Here is a 20,947-nt window from a genome sequence, read left to right on the forward strand (position 1 = left end):
TACAAACATTCAAGGCACCATGCGCTACTATAGGGAGAATAATAAATAATTTTCTTCCGCTAAAGTTTTGGGGAGGTCCAGGTGCGCGCCGTTCCGTTACCTGAAGCGACTCTTCATCTCCCCAGTTGGTACCACCTCTCCCGAATTAAATTGGAGTCGAGCATTCTGGGCTTTGTAGTAATTTCCTTATTAGAGTTGTTCACAGGGCTCGCCTAGTTGCTTGAGACTACATTTCCCAGGAGCCTCCCGGGCCGGTTGTTTGCTTGTCCCTCATCACGATTTCCGGCGTCCTTGCGCTCCTGTGGGCCAATCGAGAGGCTAGGACTCCCCGTTCCTGGCACTCTGATTGGTGCATTCGACTAGAGAGCCTGGGTTCAAATTTTCAACGGTACTGAATGAGTCCTGCAGCGGGTGTTCCGGGCGCTAGGTTGTCAGACCGAGGTGAGGTGAGCCTTAAGGAGAAACGGGGAGCAGCTGGGGGTGCGAGGCGGCTTTCTCCCCGATTCTCGAACGGCTGGAGGTTGCCTATAAGTCCGTAGTGCGGCCCACACCTCTTGGCCCGGATTTCTGAGGCGGTAGTGGTGTTTGCGGGCTCCGCCTTGGCCAGGCCGAGAGGGAGCTGGTCCTTGGACCACCGCTGTTTTGGGGACAGGATTTTCCCGTGAAGTGTGTCCGGACTGAGGCTGGCGGGCTGTGTCTGGAGGTAGAGACGGAGGCCGGCTGTGGGGAATAGGGTGAAGGAGGGTTGGTGGGAGATCGTAGGCTGATAACGGTAACGACCATTGTTACCGCGAAGGGATGAAATAAGCATTCACTGGACTGAGCACTCTGCGTGTGTTTTCTCACTTAATTTTCGCCCCCAAGCTAATGAAGCAGGCGCTGTACTTAACCCCACTTTACAGAGGAGGAAACTGAGGCCCACAATGTAGACTTCAAGAAAATGGGTGAAACAGCAGCCCCGCCCTCAACAAGTCTAGCTTGGGTGGAGGGAAACAGATTGCGTTGCAGGCAACTACATTTAAAACGTATTGTGTAAGAAGGAAAAGTAATCGATATGGTGTGAGGACATAATTGCGGGGCAGTTTAATTCCAGTTGGAGTTGTCTTTCTGTTTGAGATTTAAAATTCCTCCTGTTTTATCTGTATCTGCTTAGCCCTCCCCCTTTTGTAGCGAATCACTAGGTATTCTTACCTTTCGAATGTTCTGTCCTAGAGCATTTTTAGATTGGAGGGGAAAGGAAAAATGCGAGCCAGACTATAATATGGTAGGATTGTACCCCCCCCGCCTTTTTTTTTTTTTTTGATGTATGGTTTCTTTGTCTCACATACAGTTTTCCAGTAGTTAAGTACCCAGAACTTTCCCCAGTCAGTGCTGTTTAGGATTTTGCTCTGAGGCCATCACTTTGTGTACTCCCAGGTTCTTTCTGTTTTACCTTCTTTTGACATCCTGTGGCCTTGCTTTGTATTTGTCTCATTCATCGGATGTCAGAATTTGAACTGTTTACTATGATAAGGATATTCTGTTGTGTCCTCAGTGTATTGTAACTCCTATTCAGCCACCCCTAGATCAGCCTCGATTGCTTGGAGTAGCACTGATGGGTGTGGTGTGTTAGTTCACTATTAAGATGCCACTCTTGGGATAAAAGTTATTGTGGCTCCCCACTCACTTAGCTAATTAATTGACTTTTGAGGGTGAGCTGTGTGCTCAGATCGGCCTTAGGTACTATGGGTTTTCTGGGATGCTTGAGGACAAAAGACTGATTCAGATCGATGGGACAATCTGAACAAGACATGACCGAATCAGAGTCCATAACGTATTGTAGGCGCCCTGGCAGTGTTGAGGCGAGGGAGATCCGAGAGGCTTATGACCGGCCAGGCGTGTCTCTGTGGAGCAGCGGGGACACAGTCTGGCTTTTTGTCTCGGAGTGTGGTTAGACAAGAACTAGACCGGCCGTGGGGCACAGACATTGCCCACTTAGTATCTGTCATATTGGATAGGCAGGAGGGCATTATCTAAGTTGACTACAAAATTGCAGGTATGAAAAGCTGGATGACTTCAACTAGGTTGCTCAGTTTGTTTAAACGTTAAAATTATTTAAATAATGCTCAAGTCTGTGTATTCCAAGCTTCATAACGTTAATTTATCCTGCATTTGCAATTAAGGTTTCTCCAGGAGACAGGATTATGTGGGAAAGTCCTTCATTTTTTGTTTAGGTGCCAGAAGATGTTGGGTTCTTCTATGCCCCCTATATATTTTTTTCCCTCAGCCTTTCCTGGGTCTTTTCCCTAATCCTTTTTGAATTGCTGGGGAAGGTAGAAGGGGCGAGAGACCTCAATGCCCTTGGGCAAATTGAATTGTCTTTGCAATGGGTAAAGTTAGGAGACAGAATTGGCTGCTGGGAGACTGAACAGCCCATACAATTCTGTGAATAGATCTGTATTTGAGACAGAGACTTAGCGATCAGAGGTTTAAGGTACTTGGTGCAAAAAGTAGAGATAACTGGGAGGAGGCCTGGGTTTGTTTGCTTAGACAAACTTGATTGGTGAGCAATTAAAGATGAGTGAGAAAGGAGGTTACTTTGGAGATGTACAAAAAATACATTTTCTACTTTTTTGAATGGAAAAAGGTAGTAAAATTTTTCTTATTCCCCATATTATAAGTGTGCCTACTGTTTGTCCTGATGTTTGAATAGGATAGAGGTGCACATTATTACCCCTTGGTGTCAGTGTTCCTAAATTGCAAGATATGGAAAGGTAGTTTTAAGTGTCAAAGACACCATGAGACAGCAGATGTATACTAAAAAAATTTAAGCTGAAATGACAGGTAAGAAGTTTGGCATTTGGGGGCACATGGCTGGCTCAGTCGGTTGAGCATCCGATTTTGGCTCAGGTTCCTGAGTTCGAGCTCCACATCTGGCTCTGTGCTGACAGCTCAGAGGCTGGAGCCTGTTTCAGGTTCTGCGTCTCCCTCTTTCTCTACCCCTTCCCTGCTCATGATCTCTGTCTCTCAAAAATAAATGAACATTAAAAAATTTTTTTAAATAAAAAATAAAGAAGTTTGGCATTTGGGATAGATTTATGCTATTTAGACCTTAGCTCTCAGAAGCAATCTGGTTTTGAGAGTGGCTGGCTATCCCTGGTGTTATGCAGCCCTTTCCTATTCTCTGTTAACCGTCTTTACTACAGAGAACATGAAACTGTTATATCACCTTTCTGTTTCTTCCAGGTCCTCAATAACAAATACTTGCTAGACTTCAGGATTTCAGAAGAGAGGTGAAAAGAGTATATACCAACTCAAGTCTATAGGCAGGTGGACTGACTGATGGATTAAACCACAAGTAAAGCTGAGTCTATGAGTGAGTTATGTTAAAAAGGAGTAAGAGGAACATTATTAGCACCAAAAGTGTTTAACTTTAGAGGCACCTGAGTGGCTCTGTGGTTAAGTGTCTGACTTCAGCTCAGATCATGATCTCATAGCTCTTGCCCTGCGTCAGGTTCTGTGCTGACAGCTCAGAGCCTGGAGCCTGCTTCGGATTCTGTCTCCATCTGTCTCTGCCCCTGCCTCGCTCATGTTCTGTCTGTCTATCTCTCTCTCAAAAAACAAATAAACATTAAAAAAAATTTTTTTTTAAGTGTTTAACTGTAGGGGTGTCTGGGTGCCTTGGTTAAGTGTCCGATTTTGGCTCAACTCATGATCTCATGGTTCATGGGTTCAAGCCCTATGTCAGGCTCTGTGCTGACAGCTCTCGGAGCCTGAAGCCTGCTTTGGATCCTGTTTTTCTCTCTCTCTGTGTCCCTCCCCTGCTCAGTCTCTCTCTCAAAAATGAATAAACATTTAAAAAAATGTTTAATGTATCTTAAAAAGTAACATATTTTGGAGAAAATTTATTATTTGTTCTAAGTTTATTTATTTTAAGAGAGTGAGTGCAAGTCAGGAGGGGTAGAATGAGAGAGGGAGGGAGAGAATCCCAAGCAGGCTCCACACTGTCAGTGGAGAGCCTCACCCAGGACTTAGGCCCACAAACCATGAGGTCCTGACCTGAGCTGAAATCAAGAGTCAGATGCTTAACTGACTGAGCTACCCAGGCACCCCACAAAATTTATTTAATATGGAAAAGCAAAAGATGTAAATATCATTCACTATCTTACCTCTCAACTATTGATAGATAACATTTTGATAGATTTCTTTCCATTTTTTTTTCTGTGTCTATATTTGGTTTTAAAAAGCCATCCAGTAAAAACTTTCATTATTTTTTTCAACTAAATTAGGTTATGAACATTTTTTTCATGTCAATAAAATTTGCTACAGCATAATTTAAATGGCTATGTGGTAGTCCACTAGATGGTTCTACCACAGGATTTTATGAAGTGAAATCATTGGTCAAAAGAATACATATTTTCAAGCCTTTGGTACATAATAACAAATTGCCTCATAGGAGAATTGTGCTGATATACATTTTCCCTTAGTAGTGCATATTCACACAGGCACAAATTTATAAATTTAAAATATGTAATACATTCACATGGTGCAAAAATAAAAATAATATAGAAAGATTTATAGTTAAAAATCTTCTTCTGTCATGGTCTGCCTCACTTCCTGACATCCAATAGGTCATCACTTTTTGAGGTTCTTGGGTACATGTGTATCTACATCCCAAGAAGGATACCCTTTGAAGGATGTAAATCTTTACAAGACTGAGTGATTGGGCTTTGGTTAGGATTGTAACCTCCTGCAGCCCCACTGTCAACCATTAGAAACTCTTTCAGCTTCTTGCTGTTGGAACAGCAGAACATCTGGAGATTCTGCAAAGATTTCCTTTTAGTAGTCTACAGAGATCTGTGTTGTTATTTGGCATGAAGGTAAATGGCATCATTGATTTCTATCCAGGTCCTATTAGTTGTATAAGAGTAGATTAGGGTTTATCGAGTATTACTGATAAATAAAGCAGAACTGAGTTTGTAATCCATAACTCAAACTTTGGGAGAGAGATGATAAAAAATATATTTGCTTGAGGTTTCTGGACAATGATGAATTACAACAAGTGTCCATGTGTCCTGTGCTGACTTCTGAGTGCTTGGACAGTGAGGGATTGTCGTTGGATTTTAAATTGACCCAATTTTGGAAGCTTCATGGATCTGTTTCTGTAAACAGATCCTATTTCAACATAGAAGTTAGCAAACATAAATGTGGAAACACAAAGTCCATTAACTTCCTTCAGACTTAGTTTGTGACTTTGATTAACAGTTAAAATTGCATGCTGGATTATGTTGCCATTTACCGACTCCTGCTAATCCCTTTTGTACAAAAAAAAAATGTAGGTAAGATGAAAATAACTCAACTCTATTTAACTTGTGGTACGGTAACAGGATCTCTTTTCCCTTGTGAAAGAAGGAGAGGGTGTCCCTGGTGGGATGGCACCATTTGGGATGGGACCATTTACTAACTACACTTCTAATGAAGTCTTGACTTACTATGTTTACCATGTTACCAGTTGTTTAAGTCCTGATTTTTCTTCCAATAGGAGTAGGTAACGATGCAGCTCCCACACTGGAGAGTGAAGTGCTTGAGAGCATCTGGCACACCAGAATCTTCGCTTCGTATAGGAGCTGCTGGTCCACTGTTCTGCTTTCCTTAGAACTTACCCTTTTGCAGGTTCTTCCCACCTCCCCTGAACCTGTGCTTTTTGATTTATAGAGCTTGTCAAAGGCTAGTTATTTTTGGTTTGAGAGTGAAGAGGGACAGGACATGATCGAGGTTAATTTCAGGCAAATATGGAAACAAATTACTTTGCTTCTTTTGCCATCTTTCTCAGTTGTGTGTGTTTCCCTCATTTGTTTGCCCTCTATATTTATCAGTACTCCTTAACTTGTAGAACTCTGTAGGTCTGTCTGTATCTTGTTGTCTTGTTGTTCCTGTTGTTCTTTGTGCATTTCTTTTCTTTTTTTTTTAAGTTTTGATTTGAGTATAGTTGACACACAATGCTGCATCAGTTTCAGGTGTACAGCATAGTGATTCAGCATCACTGTAGGTTATGCTGTGCTCACCACTATCATTCATGCGTCACTTTCACCAGGGACCCTTCTCTGACCCTCCTGTTCCCCTTCTCTGCACTTCCATGTGCCTTTGGCTTTTCCTCTGTTATATTAAGGATCACTATCATAATTGTTGGTATTCTCCACTCAGATGTGAGTTTCTTAAGGGAAGAGATTATGTGTATACGTTTAGTCTTTGTTTTTTGGAAACAAAAATGAGCTATATGATAAGATGGTGGCACTTAACAGGCAGTTCTAAAAGGAAGCTAAGTGGTTCATAATATGGGGGAGGCTTTTCCCTCAGTTCTGTTGTATGATTATTGGTCCGAAAGAGCTATTTCTTCACTCAGACTGTTACTAGTTTTGCAGGAGTCTAGAGCTGTGGTAGATTCAGATAATTTTGAAATGTGATGCTGACTCTCTTCCTTGGCAGTCTGATTTGTTTGGGAGAATGTGGTTGACGCATGTGCCTTTTTTCTTTTTCTTTTTTTTTTTTTTCCCTTCAGTGGGACCTGTTGACAGAAATTCAATCTTGATAAAGGGGTGCAGGAAGGCATCCAGTTCCCATCATGCCTGGGTCTCTCTCATTTAAACAGTTGGCCAAGGCCCTGGCCTGTTCCATTTCCCACTAGACCTTGTGCTTTTTAATTTTGAAGATTTCACATCTCAAGTTTATTATTTGTGGGAGAAGCATTGCCCACATTGGGCATAGAGATTACTGAAAAAAAATTTAATAGGAGAGGTAGTGGATAAGGACACATCCTTTATGGCTCTGCTATTTCTTAGCTGTGTGATCATGTATAAATAGTAAAATCTCTCCTTGCCTCAGTTTCCTCATCTATAAAATGAAGATAATAACAGTATCTACTTCACAGGATTTTTGTGAGGATTTAGTGAGTTAATACATGTAAAACATTGCCAGGAGTATCTGGCATGTCTTAAGTACTCAGTAATTAATAGCTATTATTATTATTTTAAGTTTATTTTGAAAGAGGGAGAGGGAGTATGAGCAGTAGAGGGAGAGAGAAACAGAGAGAGAGAGACAGAGTCAATCTTACTTAAGTAGGCTCCATGCTCAGTCCCAGACCTGGACACAGGCAGGGCTTGATCCCACGACTGAGATCATGACCTGAGCTGAAATCACGAGTCAGGTAGATGCTCAACTGACTGAGCTACTGAGGTGCCCCATTAGCTATTATTTTTAACTTTTTTTCAAGTTTGTATACTTAAAAAAAATTTTTTTAATGTTTATTTTTGAGAGATAAAGAGAGTGAAACAATGCGAGCAGGGAGGGGCCTAGAGAGAGAGGGAGACAGAATCCAAAGCAAGCTCCAAGCTCTGAGCTGTCAGCACAGAGCGGCTGACACTGGGCTTGAACTCATGGACCTTAAGATCATGACCTGAGTCGAAGTTGGAAGCTTAACCGACTGAGCCACTCAGGCGCCCCTGTATATACTTTTTATTAAGTCAATGCCCAAGAGCCTTTTGTTTTTATAAAGAAACATTAAAAAAAAAGAAATAATGTGTAACATTTGGATAAGTGAAGTTAGTAGCCAGTTTCAGACCATGTAAATGGGAAACTTCATTTCTAGAAATCAGTAGATTTAACAATTATTGCTGGATTACCAAGAGTACTTAATAAAAATCCCAGAGAGCACAGTGGTTTATGGACTGTAAACACCAATTTAGGGGGAAAGAAATACTTCATAACCAGTTCTTTAAACTGAAAAGATAATTCATTTACATAATAAAACACGTTCAAAGAGTTCCTAGAGTGAAGTCTTCCCTGACCCAGAACTCCTAGCTCACTTCCCAGACCCAAATACTGTTAACACTTCTGTGTCTCCTTCCACAATAGTCTATGTATGTACAAAGGTATACATGAGTATTATCCCTTTCCTTCTTTTTAACATGAATGGGACTATGCACTTGTACATTTTACTTTTCTCACCTAATAGCCCTTGGAACTCATTGTGTACGTATTATTTATTACATATGCAAAGTTACCTAATATTAAGGTTCCTTAATATTTTATTATACGATTGTGCCATAATTTACTCAACCAGTCTTCTATCGGCATTTTCGTTTTTAGTTTTTTGGCTTTTATGAACAATGCCATAGTGCACTTTCTTATACGTGCATAAGTACATATCTGTAAGATAAAGTTTTACATTTGGCAAGATCTATCAAAAAGACACATGCCATTGCCCTCCAAAGAGGGTAGCCATGTAGCTCTGTAATTGAAAAAAGAATGTGAGGGGCTAAACTTGAATACTTTCCAGGTGGTTTTCAGTGGCATGCTTTGGTGGAATCATGGTTTTAGGCAGCTAAGTCGGGTTGTTGCATATTACATTCCTGCCTCTTCCCTCCCCCGGCTTTCTTTGTCTTCATTACATTCCTGCCTGGGAAGTGTTCCCAGTGACCTGGGTTAGGCGTTAAGATCATGGGAATCCAAGATTTTCCCATGTCTTCCAGCATGTTTGTTCACAAGAACAGGAAAACTTCCTTGTGGCAGGGGAATTTTAGCCACTGTCAGTCACTGGGGAATCTTTTCAGTGAGGATCCTTTGAATATAGACACGGTCAAGGAGAGGAGAGGCAGTGATAATATCTCACACTAGTGCATTTTATAGTACTTGAAACCCCTTCTCATGTTTATGGGAAGTAAGTAGGCAGAAAGATACAGTGACTTGCCTGTTGTCCTGTACATCTAGCAAATGCCAGACAGGTCTAGAATTCTGAACTTCTGTGTCGGGATTGTTTTGGGCTATAAGTGGCAGAAAATGTGACTATAATGGCTTATTCAAAAAGAGTATTGTCTGGAGGTTGATATTTGATCAATGGTCAGTAGCTCACCAGTGTCAGGGCCAGTGTTACTTTCTTGGCCATCCCCTTGTGTACATGATGGCTGCTATATCTCCAACCATTACGTTTGCCTTTAAGGCAAGAAGAAGGGTTGTAGGGAAAGGGCAAGAACAAGGGCTGTGGCTGTATAAGGAAAGTAAGTTTTCCTGTGATTCCCTCAGCAGATTCCTACTTCGGTTCTCATTGGCCAGAACTGTTCATGGCCACACCAAGCTTCAAAGGTGGTGCTCAGGCTGGTGACTTTTGTTACAGTGTGCTGCCTATTGTTTTGATGATGTTCAATGAAACCTATTTAATCAGTTTGACTTAAGTGATAATAATTTCTAATTATATTTAGAGTTTACGCTATATAATTTAAATATTGTATAGTATCTTATTTTTTGAGTGTGCTGGAACCTTAGCTCCTATCTAGATTTTAAATTCCTTTGTGTTTGAGACTAGATCTTCTACTTAAATATATATATGTATATATATATATGTATATATATTTTTTTTAGTGTTTGTCCATTTTTGAGAGACAGAGACAGAGAGACCTAGTGCAAGCAAGGGAGGGGTAGACAGAAGGAGACACAGAATCCAAAGCAGGCTCCAGGCTCCAAGCTGTCAGCACAGCGCCCCATGCAGGACTGGAACTCACAGACTGTGAGATCATGACCTGAGCTGAAGTCTGACGCTTGACCAACTGAGCAACCCAGGCGCCCCTAGATCTTCTACTTTTTGTATGAGACAGTAGCCTCAACCTTAAGTATTAATGAGAAAGGAGCTCCAGTATTATTAAGCCCACATCTTAAGGCTTCTAGTGAGTTCATAATAAGAGTGGACTGCTAACAAATAACTTATTGAGTTAAATTGAAAAATGAAAGAGAAGAGTAAAAACTTTAGATTGAGAATAATAAAGATTCCTCTATTCAGGGCAAAAGACTATAGAGAATGGATTTACTTGGAAATGCAGTACTATTTTCTATGCAAATAGAGGCTGTAACTATGTTAATATGCTTCTTTAATTCATAGGGTGAGAGAGGGGAACAATGTGGAAAGAACATTGTATTGGAGTTTGGAGCTCAGTTTTAGATCTAATTCAGACTTTACGTACTGTATGATATTGGGCAAATCATTCTCTCTTCAGCTTCCTCTTCTAGAATGGGAATAATAATTGCTACTTTACAGATTGTTGGAGAGTATTTGAAATAGTATGTATTTACTACTTCATGGCACCTGGCCATGAGTACCTGGCATAAGTACCTTTGGTAACTGTTTTTACCATGATCATTAGTAGTTGTGTTGTGTTGATCTTGGAAGAGCCTTTTTTGCTATAATTAATCCTGCAAAAGATCAGATTTAAGATTCCTCCAGATTCCAAAATAATCATGTTTCTACACCAAGTATCACAACTGGGGCGTTGTTATAGAGGTGTCTGTGGAGTTCTGGCTGCTTTGAGTTCATAGGAGAGACCACGGGAAGATGAAGTTCTCTGCTGTATGGATTGATGTCACTATGTCAACCAAATAATTATGAAAACAAATGTTTGTCAAGCACTCAAGTACCTTCTGAATTACCCCAGCCCACTGAGAGAAGCTAATGAAATACTGGCCAAACCACTGAGTAATAAAGTTGGATGTAACTAATCTCATGATTTATCTCAGAGTGTCGGTATAGTTGTATACTATAAAGACAATGCGTGCTGAGGGTTATCAGTGCCCAGAATTGGTGACGGTTTGGGGAACTGGCATATCTGTTTGGTAATATAAGTGGGTATGGATCTTTTGAGGAACAGTTTCACAGTTTGTATCAAGAGCCAGCAATTCCATTTTGAAGAATTTATCTTAAGGGTATAATTAAGGTTGTATTCAGAAATTGAACTATAAGGATATTCTTCTAGTAGTATCTTTAAAGTGAAAATTTTGGAAAATGCCTAAAAATAGGGGATAAGTAAATTATGGTATGGCTGTCAGTTGATGAAATATCTATATATATTGACATGGAAAATGCTCACAATATGTGAAGCAGATTTCAGATATATGTATGTATATATAGAAAAATGAGAGAGCGAGAGAGAGAAACAGGCTGGAATAGTGTGGTATTGTAGATTATTATTTTTTGTGAGAGCTTTTTTTGGAATCTAATTTCTTTAATGAGTATGAATTTTTATATTAAAAGGCTTAAAGACAGGTACTTAATTTAATAAATGTGTATGCAAGGGATTACTGGTATCTACTTCTCTTCCAAGATCCAGAATACTTTTAAGTACATGTTGTTCCCTGGATGAAGACAAATGGCTCATTGGGTTTCATAGGGAAATTATTTGCCAGTGAGTGTGTCCTTCAGACTGTTTCAGACTACTTCCAGATATTTTCGTAACCATAAATGGCCAGAGTGGGGCTGACTTTAAACCTACATAAGTTTCTGTGGGACAGTGTATAACTTTGTATACTAGAGTAGGGATTGGCCCACATCTTTGACTTTTTCCTTTGACTTAATTTGCATGTTGTGCCTTTTATGTATTTAAAAAAATTTTTTTAATGTTTTATTTACTTTTGAGAGAGAGAGCGAGTGAGAGCAGGGAAGGGTCAGAGAGAGAGGGAGACTCAGAATCTGAAGATAGGCTCCAGGCTCATGAGCTAGCTCTCAGCACAGAGCCTAATGCGGGGCTCGAACCCATGAACCATGAGATCATGACCTGAGCTGAAGTCGGATGCTCAACCAACTGAGCCACCCAGGTGCCCCTTTATGTATTTTTTTAAGCTTTATTTTTAGCAATCTCTATACCCAACGTAGGGCTCAAACCTACAACCACAAGATCAAGAGTAGCATGCTCTCCTGACTGATCCAGCCAGATGCCTCCTTTTATGTGTTTTTCTTTTAATTTTTTAATGTTTATTTTTGAGACAGAGACAGAGTATGAGTGGGGGAGGTTGCAGAGAAAGAAGGAGACACAGAATCTGAAGCAGGCTCCAGGCTCTGAGCTGTCCGCACAGAGCCCAACTCATGGCTCTAACTCCCAAACCACGAGACCATGACGTAAGCCAAAGTCGGACACTTAACCTGAGTCACGCAGGCGCCTGTGAAAATATTTCAAAGGAAATATTTACAGGAAAATCTGCAGTTGGCAAAATGTATTACGCTTTCACTAGGTATAAGATACTGTTTTAAGCACCTTGATGGATGAGGTATATGTAAAATCTGTCCCTGTGTTCAGGAATTTACAGTCTACTAGGAAAGGCATTTGCATAGTTAACTAATATAAAATTGATAGTAAAGCACTATGGCCTTGGAGAGGCAACAATTAGTATGATAGATGGAAATTGGGAAAGAGTTTGTAAAGAATTGAATTGAACTTTAGATGATGAGTAAGATTTTAGTAGGTGTAAATTTTAATCATGTGTTTCAGAAATTGGGTTATTCAGGGCAGAGAGAGAGCAGTAAATTGGATGTGGGAGAGGCTAGAGGTGAGAAAATGGTAGGTTGAGGAACAATAAAATAATGAATCTTAAACACCTAGTACAGTGCTTGCCTGGCATATTGTAGACATCTTTCTAATTCCAACATATTTATCTTCAGGAGTATCTTCAAGTTACCCAAAAAGAAAAGTTAACTTTAGGGCACCTGGCTGGCTTAGTCGGTATAGTGTGAAACTCTTGCCCTTGGAGTTGTGAGTTTGAGCCTCATGGTGGGTATAGAGATTGCTTTAAAAAAAAATCTTAAAAAAAAAAAAAGAAAGTTAAATTTTAGTTTGTTTTGAAAAATAATGCATCTTGTCCAAGTCATTTTCAGAATTGCAAATGTGGTAGTAAATTCAAAGTAATTGCTGGGGAATCAGTATCTTAGATTAATGCATAACCAAGTTTTTATCTATTTCTTTTATCAGAAGGTGATCTGTTGAGGAGAGTGAAAACCTGCTCTTCTGTGCTACGGCAGGGGACAATGTCACAAGTTAAAACTTCTTATTCCTATGATGCTCCCACGGACTTCATCAATTTTACCTCTTTGGATGATGAGGAAGATACCCAAAACATCGATTCTTGGTTTGGTAAGTGTCCGCTTTCTCTAGCCATTTTAAGGGTTAGTGGCCCACTTTGTTCTGAGTACCTTTCAAAAAAGTAGTTAGGAATTGCAAGAAAACAACTAAAATATAAATTCTCTTCTACACCAAGGTACTTTATCATCCATGATAGGTTAGAAATAATTGAAATGCCCAGTATTTTAGGAGTGGGCTATCAGTGTTATTTTGCAGTTAGGAATAGTAAATATTTGAGCTTTAGTGATCTATGGAAAAATCCAGATGAAACAAAGTTGAGTGAAACTCAAAGCATGTCTATGATGATACCAGCCACATAAAAACTTGCTCTACTTTCACTGGGCACAGAATCTAGTATTAGAGTCAGAACGCTGACATTGCTCCAATCCACCATCCTACTCAGATTTCCCCAGTTTCACTTGTACTCACATTCATTTCTGTGGTAAGTTCTGTGCAATTTTATCACTTGTGTAGGTCGGTGTAATTACTCCCACTCTCAAGATATTGAACAGTCGTAACTAACGTCATAGACATTCTTGTGTTGCTTTTTTATAACTACAGTTACCTCCCTTTTTGCTTCCCCTCACCAATTCCTTTTTAGCTGGAGGGATTATGCTACTCAGAACCCAATCCCCAAACAGAAATGGGATTGCCTGATGTTGAGTCATATGATTTGACACAAACCCCGACACCAGGCCAATAATAAATAAAGATGTGGTTATGTTTTTATATTACTTTGGAATAAAATGGTGAGACCAGTGATATGTCAGGCTAGTAGTTGCTAGGGTCCCTTTATTTTATTCTTTCTCATATACTCATCCTCTGTATTAAAAAAAAAGTGTGATGGGAGAAAAAAATGAGTCCATTGCAGCTGCACTTATCACCTACAATGCAGTGTCCAAGTGTGGTGGCACATGCCCTTCTCTTGCAAAAGGCCTTTAATGGTGTCCTTTGGAGGAGGGGTCTGTTGGCAGTGGTGTGGAGGAAGGGTGAAGGGGACCAGCTGCCCTATAAGGATCTTCCCCATGCCCCTGCGTTACTGAAACCCCAAGAAAGGGTTGGGCTTGTCTCTCTAAGTTTCTTTAGAAACAAAATAAGAAATGTTAGATGCCTGGGTGCCTGGGTGTCTCATTCGGTTGAGCCTCTGACTTCGGCTCAAGTCAGATCTCAACGTTTGTGGGTTCGAGCCCCGCATCGGGCTCTGTGCTGACAGCTACCTCCGAGCCTGGAGCCTGCTTCTGGTTCTGTGTCTCCTTCTCTCTCTGCCCCTCCCCCTCTCATGCTTTGTCTCTCTGTGTATCAAAAATAAATAAAACATTAAAAAAAAAAAGAAATGTTAGTACAATGATGCTGGTAAATACAGTTTGAAAAAAAAAATTAATCCCACTCTTCTTTCAAAACCACCTTGGTTCTAATATATATTATTTTCTAATTCTCTTCCAAATAATCATATCTTTTTACACAGTTGCAGTCAGATTGCACATTCACAGTGTTCTTGCTTGGGCTCATCACATTCCTGAAGCTTCTCTTTGTTGGTAGGCAGTGGGAAGAACAGATGTTTCACTGCTTTGCCCTCACTTTTGGGCACAGGAGAGCCTAAAGTGTAAAATTCCTTGGGAGAGCCTAGCTCTGTTCCAGCCTCACACCCTCACTTCTTAACCACCCCAGCTGAAAGAGAACCTCAACTCAAATAGACCATAAGACGTCCCTTCTGCAGGTCTTAATAGCTACAGTTTTCTTTAAGAAGTACATGATGTATTTTGGTGATGGACTAGGCCAGTTCATGCCCGTATGGTCCTAAATGTGTATCAAACAAAGATAAGTGGCTATTCACAATGCAGAGCCTGCACTTCTCTTTTTCTGTAGTACATTGTTCAGTGTTGCCAGTGTTATAGTGATAGTTTTTACAGTCTCTATCTCTGATGTATAATGTGTACTCCTTTTGTTTTGATCACAAGAACTTTGTTCTTGCCAAATGAGTTAGAAGTGTACTTACATTTACGTGCACAGGACTGATTTATTTTGCTTCCTTGCTGATTGTTTAAATGATGATGCTCTTTATTTCACAGAAGAGAAGGCCAATTTGGAGAATAAGTTTCCTGGGAAGAATGGCATAGGAGGGCTTTTTCAGGGCAAAACCCCTCTGACGAAGCCTAGTCTTCAGCAAGCTATCGTCACACCTTTGAGATCGGGTAAGAGAGAACATTTTAGGGAAAAGCTCATTGGTGGACTGCTGGAGAATGTGTTAGGGGCCTGAGGGATCTGAGGGAATCACCTACATGCTGTATCCTTTGGTTTATTATTGGTGAAATGGGCCAATTTTATTTCATGGTGAATGTGACACTAATGATGCACTACATTTTTTTTTTTATCTCTTGGAACATAAAGCTAAAATAGACTTTTATTGCCAGATACATAACTTTTCTTTTTATGACAAGATTTAACATAACCTAACCTAAGTCTGTCTGGGAAACAAAGCAGTAAGAGGGAAGAATGTACTGCTTGCCACTGCATAAGAATTCTTTGAGTCATGTATCTGATTTTACAAGATAATTGACATTTAAACTGGTGGTTACTAAGTCTGCAGAATATTTTCTATTTGATCAGAACAAAAGAAACATTTTTTAAGCGATCATAAATCCTTAAAAATTATTCTTTTTTGAAGTAACAGCCATATTTAGATATGGTTCATATGTACAAATCACCTAAAGTATACATTAATTTTTTAAATTTTATTTTTAATGTTTAATTTTCAAGAGACAGAGAGAAACAGCACAAGCAGGCTGGGGGAAGCGGGGGCGCGGGCGGCAGAGAGAGAGGGAGACACAGAATCCAAAGCAGGCTCTGGGCTCTGAGCTGTCAGCACAGAGCCTGATGTGGGCCTCAAACCCACGAAAGAGAGATCATGACCTGAGCTGAAGTCAGATATTCAAACAACTGAGCCCCTGAGGCTCCCCACCAGTGTTTTTTTTTTTTTTTATAATAAAGTCATAGAGTAGTTGTACAACCAATACCATGATCAATTTAGAACATTTGAAAATTACTCTTAACACATAAATCTGAAACTGGCTTCAATTAGACCATTAACTAGAGGAGCCATATCAGGAAATAGCTGATTTTTAGCTAACTTTTGTAGTTTACAAAGTCTAAGCTGCTGGGATGACTTTCAAATAATTAACTCATGAGTACAGATGATACCTATTGAATTTGGGATTAGGGCAAAGACCCTGAGCTTTTGCATCCGTCATCTTTCTTGCAGAAGGGGTTAGAACTGTATGGCATGTTTCACTGGCCGTGCTTGGAATGCCTGTGGCCAGAGTGCTGTATCCTCAAGTGAATTAATTACATTAGTTCATTAGGCACAGCAGATTTTCTATTGCCTTGGTGGTCTTTGTGCTCTTCTTGAATTGAAAGAGTATGTGACGTCACCTAATTTGGCTGGACCACTTTCAGTTCAAGACTGTTTCATCAACAGTGTGCCCCAAAGCCAGACACTTCTGCTGGGTCTGTCATGTGGCAAAAACCATGCACATTGCTTCCGTGCATGCCCCTTAGGCCCCTCAGAGTCTGTGTTCTTTCATACTACATATTTTTACTTTAGAGTTGCTTCCTCTGCCTCCTAATGTAATTGAAAAGTTCCTACTCATCATTCAAGGTCCAGCTCAAATACCCTTTTTTCTCTGATTCCTCTTATTTGTGTTCTCAAAGCACTTTTCATATCTCAATTTCAATTTTCTTTTGTGTTGCTAATACAAAGGAATACAATTAATTTTTACATATTAATCTTTTAGCCTGCAACCTTCTAAACTCACTAGTTTTAGTAGTTTTTTAAAATAGAGTCCATCAGATTTTTACAGGGATGATCATATCATCTGCAGATATGCCTTTTATTTCTTTTTCTTGTGTATTGCACTGGCTAGAACCTTTGGTAGCATGTCGGTAGGAGTGGGAAGGAGTGGAAAGGAGTGCGTGTTAATAGATATGCTTGCCTTGTTCCTGTTGTTTGCATTCAGGCTTTCACCATTAAGTATGACATTAACCGTAGTTTTTTTCATAAATACCCTTAATCTGACTGAGGAAATTCCCATCTATTTGTATTTTGCTGATAATTTTTATTTGGAATGGATGCAAGATTTTGTCAAATGTTTTTTCTGCTTATATTGAGATGGTTATATGAGATTTTTCCTTTTTTTGATCTGTTAATATGTTGAGTTACACTGATTTTCCAACACTAAGCCAACCTTGCATTTGTGGGATGAACTCCAATTGGTCATGATGGTATTTTTAATGCATTCTTAGGTTCGGTTTGCTACATTTTTGTTGAGAATTTCTGTATATATTTTTCATGAGGGATATTAGTCTTTAGTTTTCTTTGTGATACCTTTCCTTGTTTTGATAAATACCTTACTCTAAATATTCCCTTCACTTCCTTTTTTATTTTTTGGAGAAATTTGTATAGAATTGATATTAGGTCTTACTTATTTGGTAGAATTCACCATTGAAGCCATCTGGGTCTGGAATTTTCTTTGTAGAAAGGCTTTTAACTACAAATTCAAATTCTTTAAAAGATATAGGTATCTCATCTTGAGTGAGTGTTAGTAGTTTGTATTTCAAATAATTTGTCCATTTCATCTAAGTTGTTGAATGTATAGGCAAGAAGTTGTTCATAATATTTCCTTATTATCCTTTTAATGTTTATAGATTCTTTGTGGTATTACCTCTTTCATTCCTGATCTTGATAATTTGTGTTGTCTCTATTTTCCTAATCAGCCTGACTAGAAATTTATTAGTGTTTCTGATTTTCTGAAAGAACCAACTTTTGGTTTCATTGTTTTTTTTTTTTTTCTATTGCTTTTTCTATTTCATTGATTTTCATTCTGATCTTTATTACTTCTCTTCTACTTTGAGTTCAATATGCTCTTCCTTTTTTTTTTCTTTTTTAGTTTCTTAGATGGCAGCTGAAGTCATTGATTTGAAATTTTTCTTCTTTTTTTTAACATGTTCACTGCTATAAACTTCCCCCTAAGTACTGCTTTAGTGGCATCCCACATTTTTGGTATGCTCTGTATTCATTTTCATTCCATTCAAAATACTTTTAATTTCTTATTGATCTCTTCTTGATCCATGTGTTTTTTTTTTAATTGAGGTATAATTGACATACAACATTGTGTAAGTTTCAGGTGTTGATTTGAGATGTTTACATATTGCAATGTGATTAACATCTCTATCGTATCACAGAATTATTTCTTTTCTGTAATAGAGAGAACAATGAGGATCTTGTCTCTTAGCAACTTTGAAGTTTATAATACAGTATTGTTGACTATAATCTCTATGAATTATTGTTGACTGTAATCTCTAGGATTTATCTACTAGCTCCAAGTTACCTAAGTGTTATTTAGAAGTGTGTTATTTAATTTCCAAATACACAGGGCAGGGAGTGGCAGTTTCAGAAATCTCTGTTCTTGATTTCTCGAGGGATTTTATTCCATTTGGTTAAAGAACATACTTGTGTGACTCGATCTGTTTGTATTGAGACTTGTTTCACGGTCCAGAATATGGTCTCTCTTGGTACATGTTCTGTGTGCACTTCAAAAGAATGTATATTCTGCTGTCATTGGGTGGAGAGTTACGTAAATGTCATTTGGGTCAAGTTGGTTGATGTTGTTGCTTAAGTCTTCTATTTCCTTATTGATCTTCTAAATGTACTACCTATTATTGAAAATGGATATTGAAATCTTCAACTATTTTTGTTGACTTGTCTATTTTTCCCTTTAATTTTGTCAGCTTTTCCTTCGTATATTTGGGGCTTTGTCCCCATGTGTGTATGTATGTGTGTATATGTTCATATACACGTGCCATGTATGTATGTTTGTAACTGTTGTATTCTCTTAATGAGTTGACTGCAACATATTTTTGTTAATGAAGTTTTATTGGAATACAGCCATGCACATTTGCTCATATATGATTTAAAAAAATCAAACCAATTTTTCTGTCAACTTGTTCCATAAATTAGAAAGAGAGATTGAAATTTCAGACTATGTTTGTGGATTTGCCTATTCCTCCTTGTACTTTCTGCTTTGTGTATTTTGAAACTCTTGTTTTTAGGTACATAAATATTTCAGTTGTACGGCATCATGAGGAATTGACCCTTTTACCATTTTGAAATGATTGTCTTTATCTCTGGTGATATTCTTTGCTCTGAAATCTGCTTTGTCTGATACTAATATAGCCATTCCAGCCTTCTTTTGATTAGTGTTAGCGTAGTGTATCTTTATGTTTTTAAAGAGCATTTTTTTTGTAGGCAGAATATATATGTATTTTTACGATTATACCTTTAAGTAATCTCTACACTCAACATGGGACTCAAACCTACAACTCTGAGGTCAAGAATCACATGCTGTACCTACTGAGCCGGCCAGGCACCCCTATAACATTTTTATCTTAAATTTTTTATCTTAGATTTTTAAAAAATTTAATCATCTCTGCTTTCAAATGGAGTCAGTGCCTATATTGTAGCCTTGACATAATGCATTATCATTTTTTTGTTTCTTTTTCTCGCCTCCAGGAAAAATTTTCTTTAGGCCATGAGCCAAATGATTGTTCTCTAGAATAAATAATGCATGAAATGTAAAGTTTTCATAGCCTGACTTTTCTTCCCTGTTATCTGAATTTTTTGTCTTTTGTCAAGGCTCAGTTCGTAAATTCATAAGCTATACCAGAAAATGCTATTTCTTCCATGAAGCCTTTATTTGAGTATTCTTTTTTCCTTGTTCTTATAGTACTCTTTTGTTTCTACTTCATGATGGCCATGGTAACATCAGAATACTTTATGATAAAATATCTTATTCCCCTTTCCAGTATAGGCCCTGGATACTTTGTTTCTGCTTCAACTAAAATAGATTTGACAAATTGGTCTTCTGTATAAGATTTCACTGAAACTAAAGGTTCCACTGCTTAGAGGGGCTTTATACACACACACACAATTTTTAATCTAGAATTCTGTGTTATCATACATGCGTGCGCATACAAACACGCACACACACACACATACTCTCATATCCAGCTTACTTCCTTGGAATTTGAGTGCTGACTAGTTTTTGCTCTTTCACAGTTGACAACACTTACTACAAAGAGGCAGAAAAAGAAAATTTGGTGGAACAGTCCATTCCATCAAATGCTTATTCTTCCTTAGAAGTCAAAGGAAACACGTCAAAAAATACTCCAGTGCAGCCACAGAGGTAAGACTTGTTTTAGGGCTCCAGAGTGGTGTTTATATTAATAATGTTCAAAGAATAGTTACTGTAAATGTACCTCCTATGTGTCTCATACTATACTAGGCTCTTTATTTTACAGCATTTAATCTTCATAACATTTATGAATTGTAGGCAATATGCTTAATTTATTGATAAGCACTTAGAGGTAGTAAGTTGCTTAAAGTTTATTTCAGAGTCAAAATCCAGACTGATTAGTTTGGTTCCAGAGCCCTTGCTATTTGCACTATCAATATGGGTTGCACTTTATTTGTGTGGATATATGACAGATTTTTTTTCCCTGTTTATATATTGTAAGTTAACTTCATAACGGCAAGTGTTATGTTCCCTTACTGTGCCTAACAGTGTCTGGCAGGAGCAGAAACTTAGTGTTTAAATGCTTGACAGATGAATAGATGGGTTAAGCTGCAGTCTTGGCATGGTGAACTTCAGTTAATGTCTTTTAATACTGTATTTGCATCAGTATCCTTTTTCTGGTAACAAAAATACCATGTTTGGGGGCTGTCAGTCTTAGTATGAGTTGTCTTCAAATGGCATTAATCAGAAGACTAACTATTCAAGTTAGATTTTTTTAAACTCTCAACATCAAATAATTACCACCCACACATAAAGTTTAAATTGTAAGACTGTTTATTGCTTTATACTTTGATATTACCTAGAATATCCTCAAGGAAGAGGAATGACAGATAATGTTATTTATATACAGATAATAATATTTATAATATTTTTATTCAGAAGTGATAAAACTACCATTTGCAAAGCCTC

General features: G+C 38.6%; 1 protein-coding gene across 2 annotated transcripts in view; it reads left to right on the plus strand.

Moving 5' to 3' along the window:
- Positions 1–335: 335 nt before the first annotated feature.
- The window catches only part of TPX2 (TPX2 microtubule nucleation factor), a 55,678-nt gene continuing 35,066 nt past the window's right edge, over positions 336–20,947 (plus strand). Inside the window, exons 1-4 of one of the 2 annotated variants that reach the window (XM_029917131.1) lie at positions 336–441; positions 12,762–12,923; positions 14,981–15,103; positions 20,023–20,149. In XM_029917131.1, the coding sequence (XP_029772991.1) occupies positions 396–441; positions 12,762–12,923; positions 14,981–15,103; positions 20,023–20,149 (458 nt within the window). In that variant the 5' untranslated portion in view covers positions 336–395. Of the gene's footprint in view, positions 447–12,761; positions 12,924–14,980; positions 15,104–20,022; positions 20,150–20,947 lie in introns of both variants that reach the window. The other variant, XM_029917132.1, reaches the window with a different exon arrangement.

This window comes from Suricata suricatta, chromosome 12 (genome assembly GCF_006229205.1).
Source record: "Suricata suricatta isolate VVHF042 chromosome 12, meerkat_22Aug2017_6uvM2_HiC, whole genome shotgun sequence".
NCBI lineage: Eukaryota > Metazoa > Chordata > Mammalia > Carnivora > Herpestidae > Suricata > Suricata suricatta.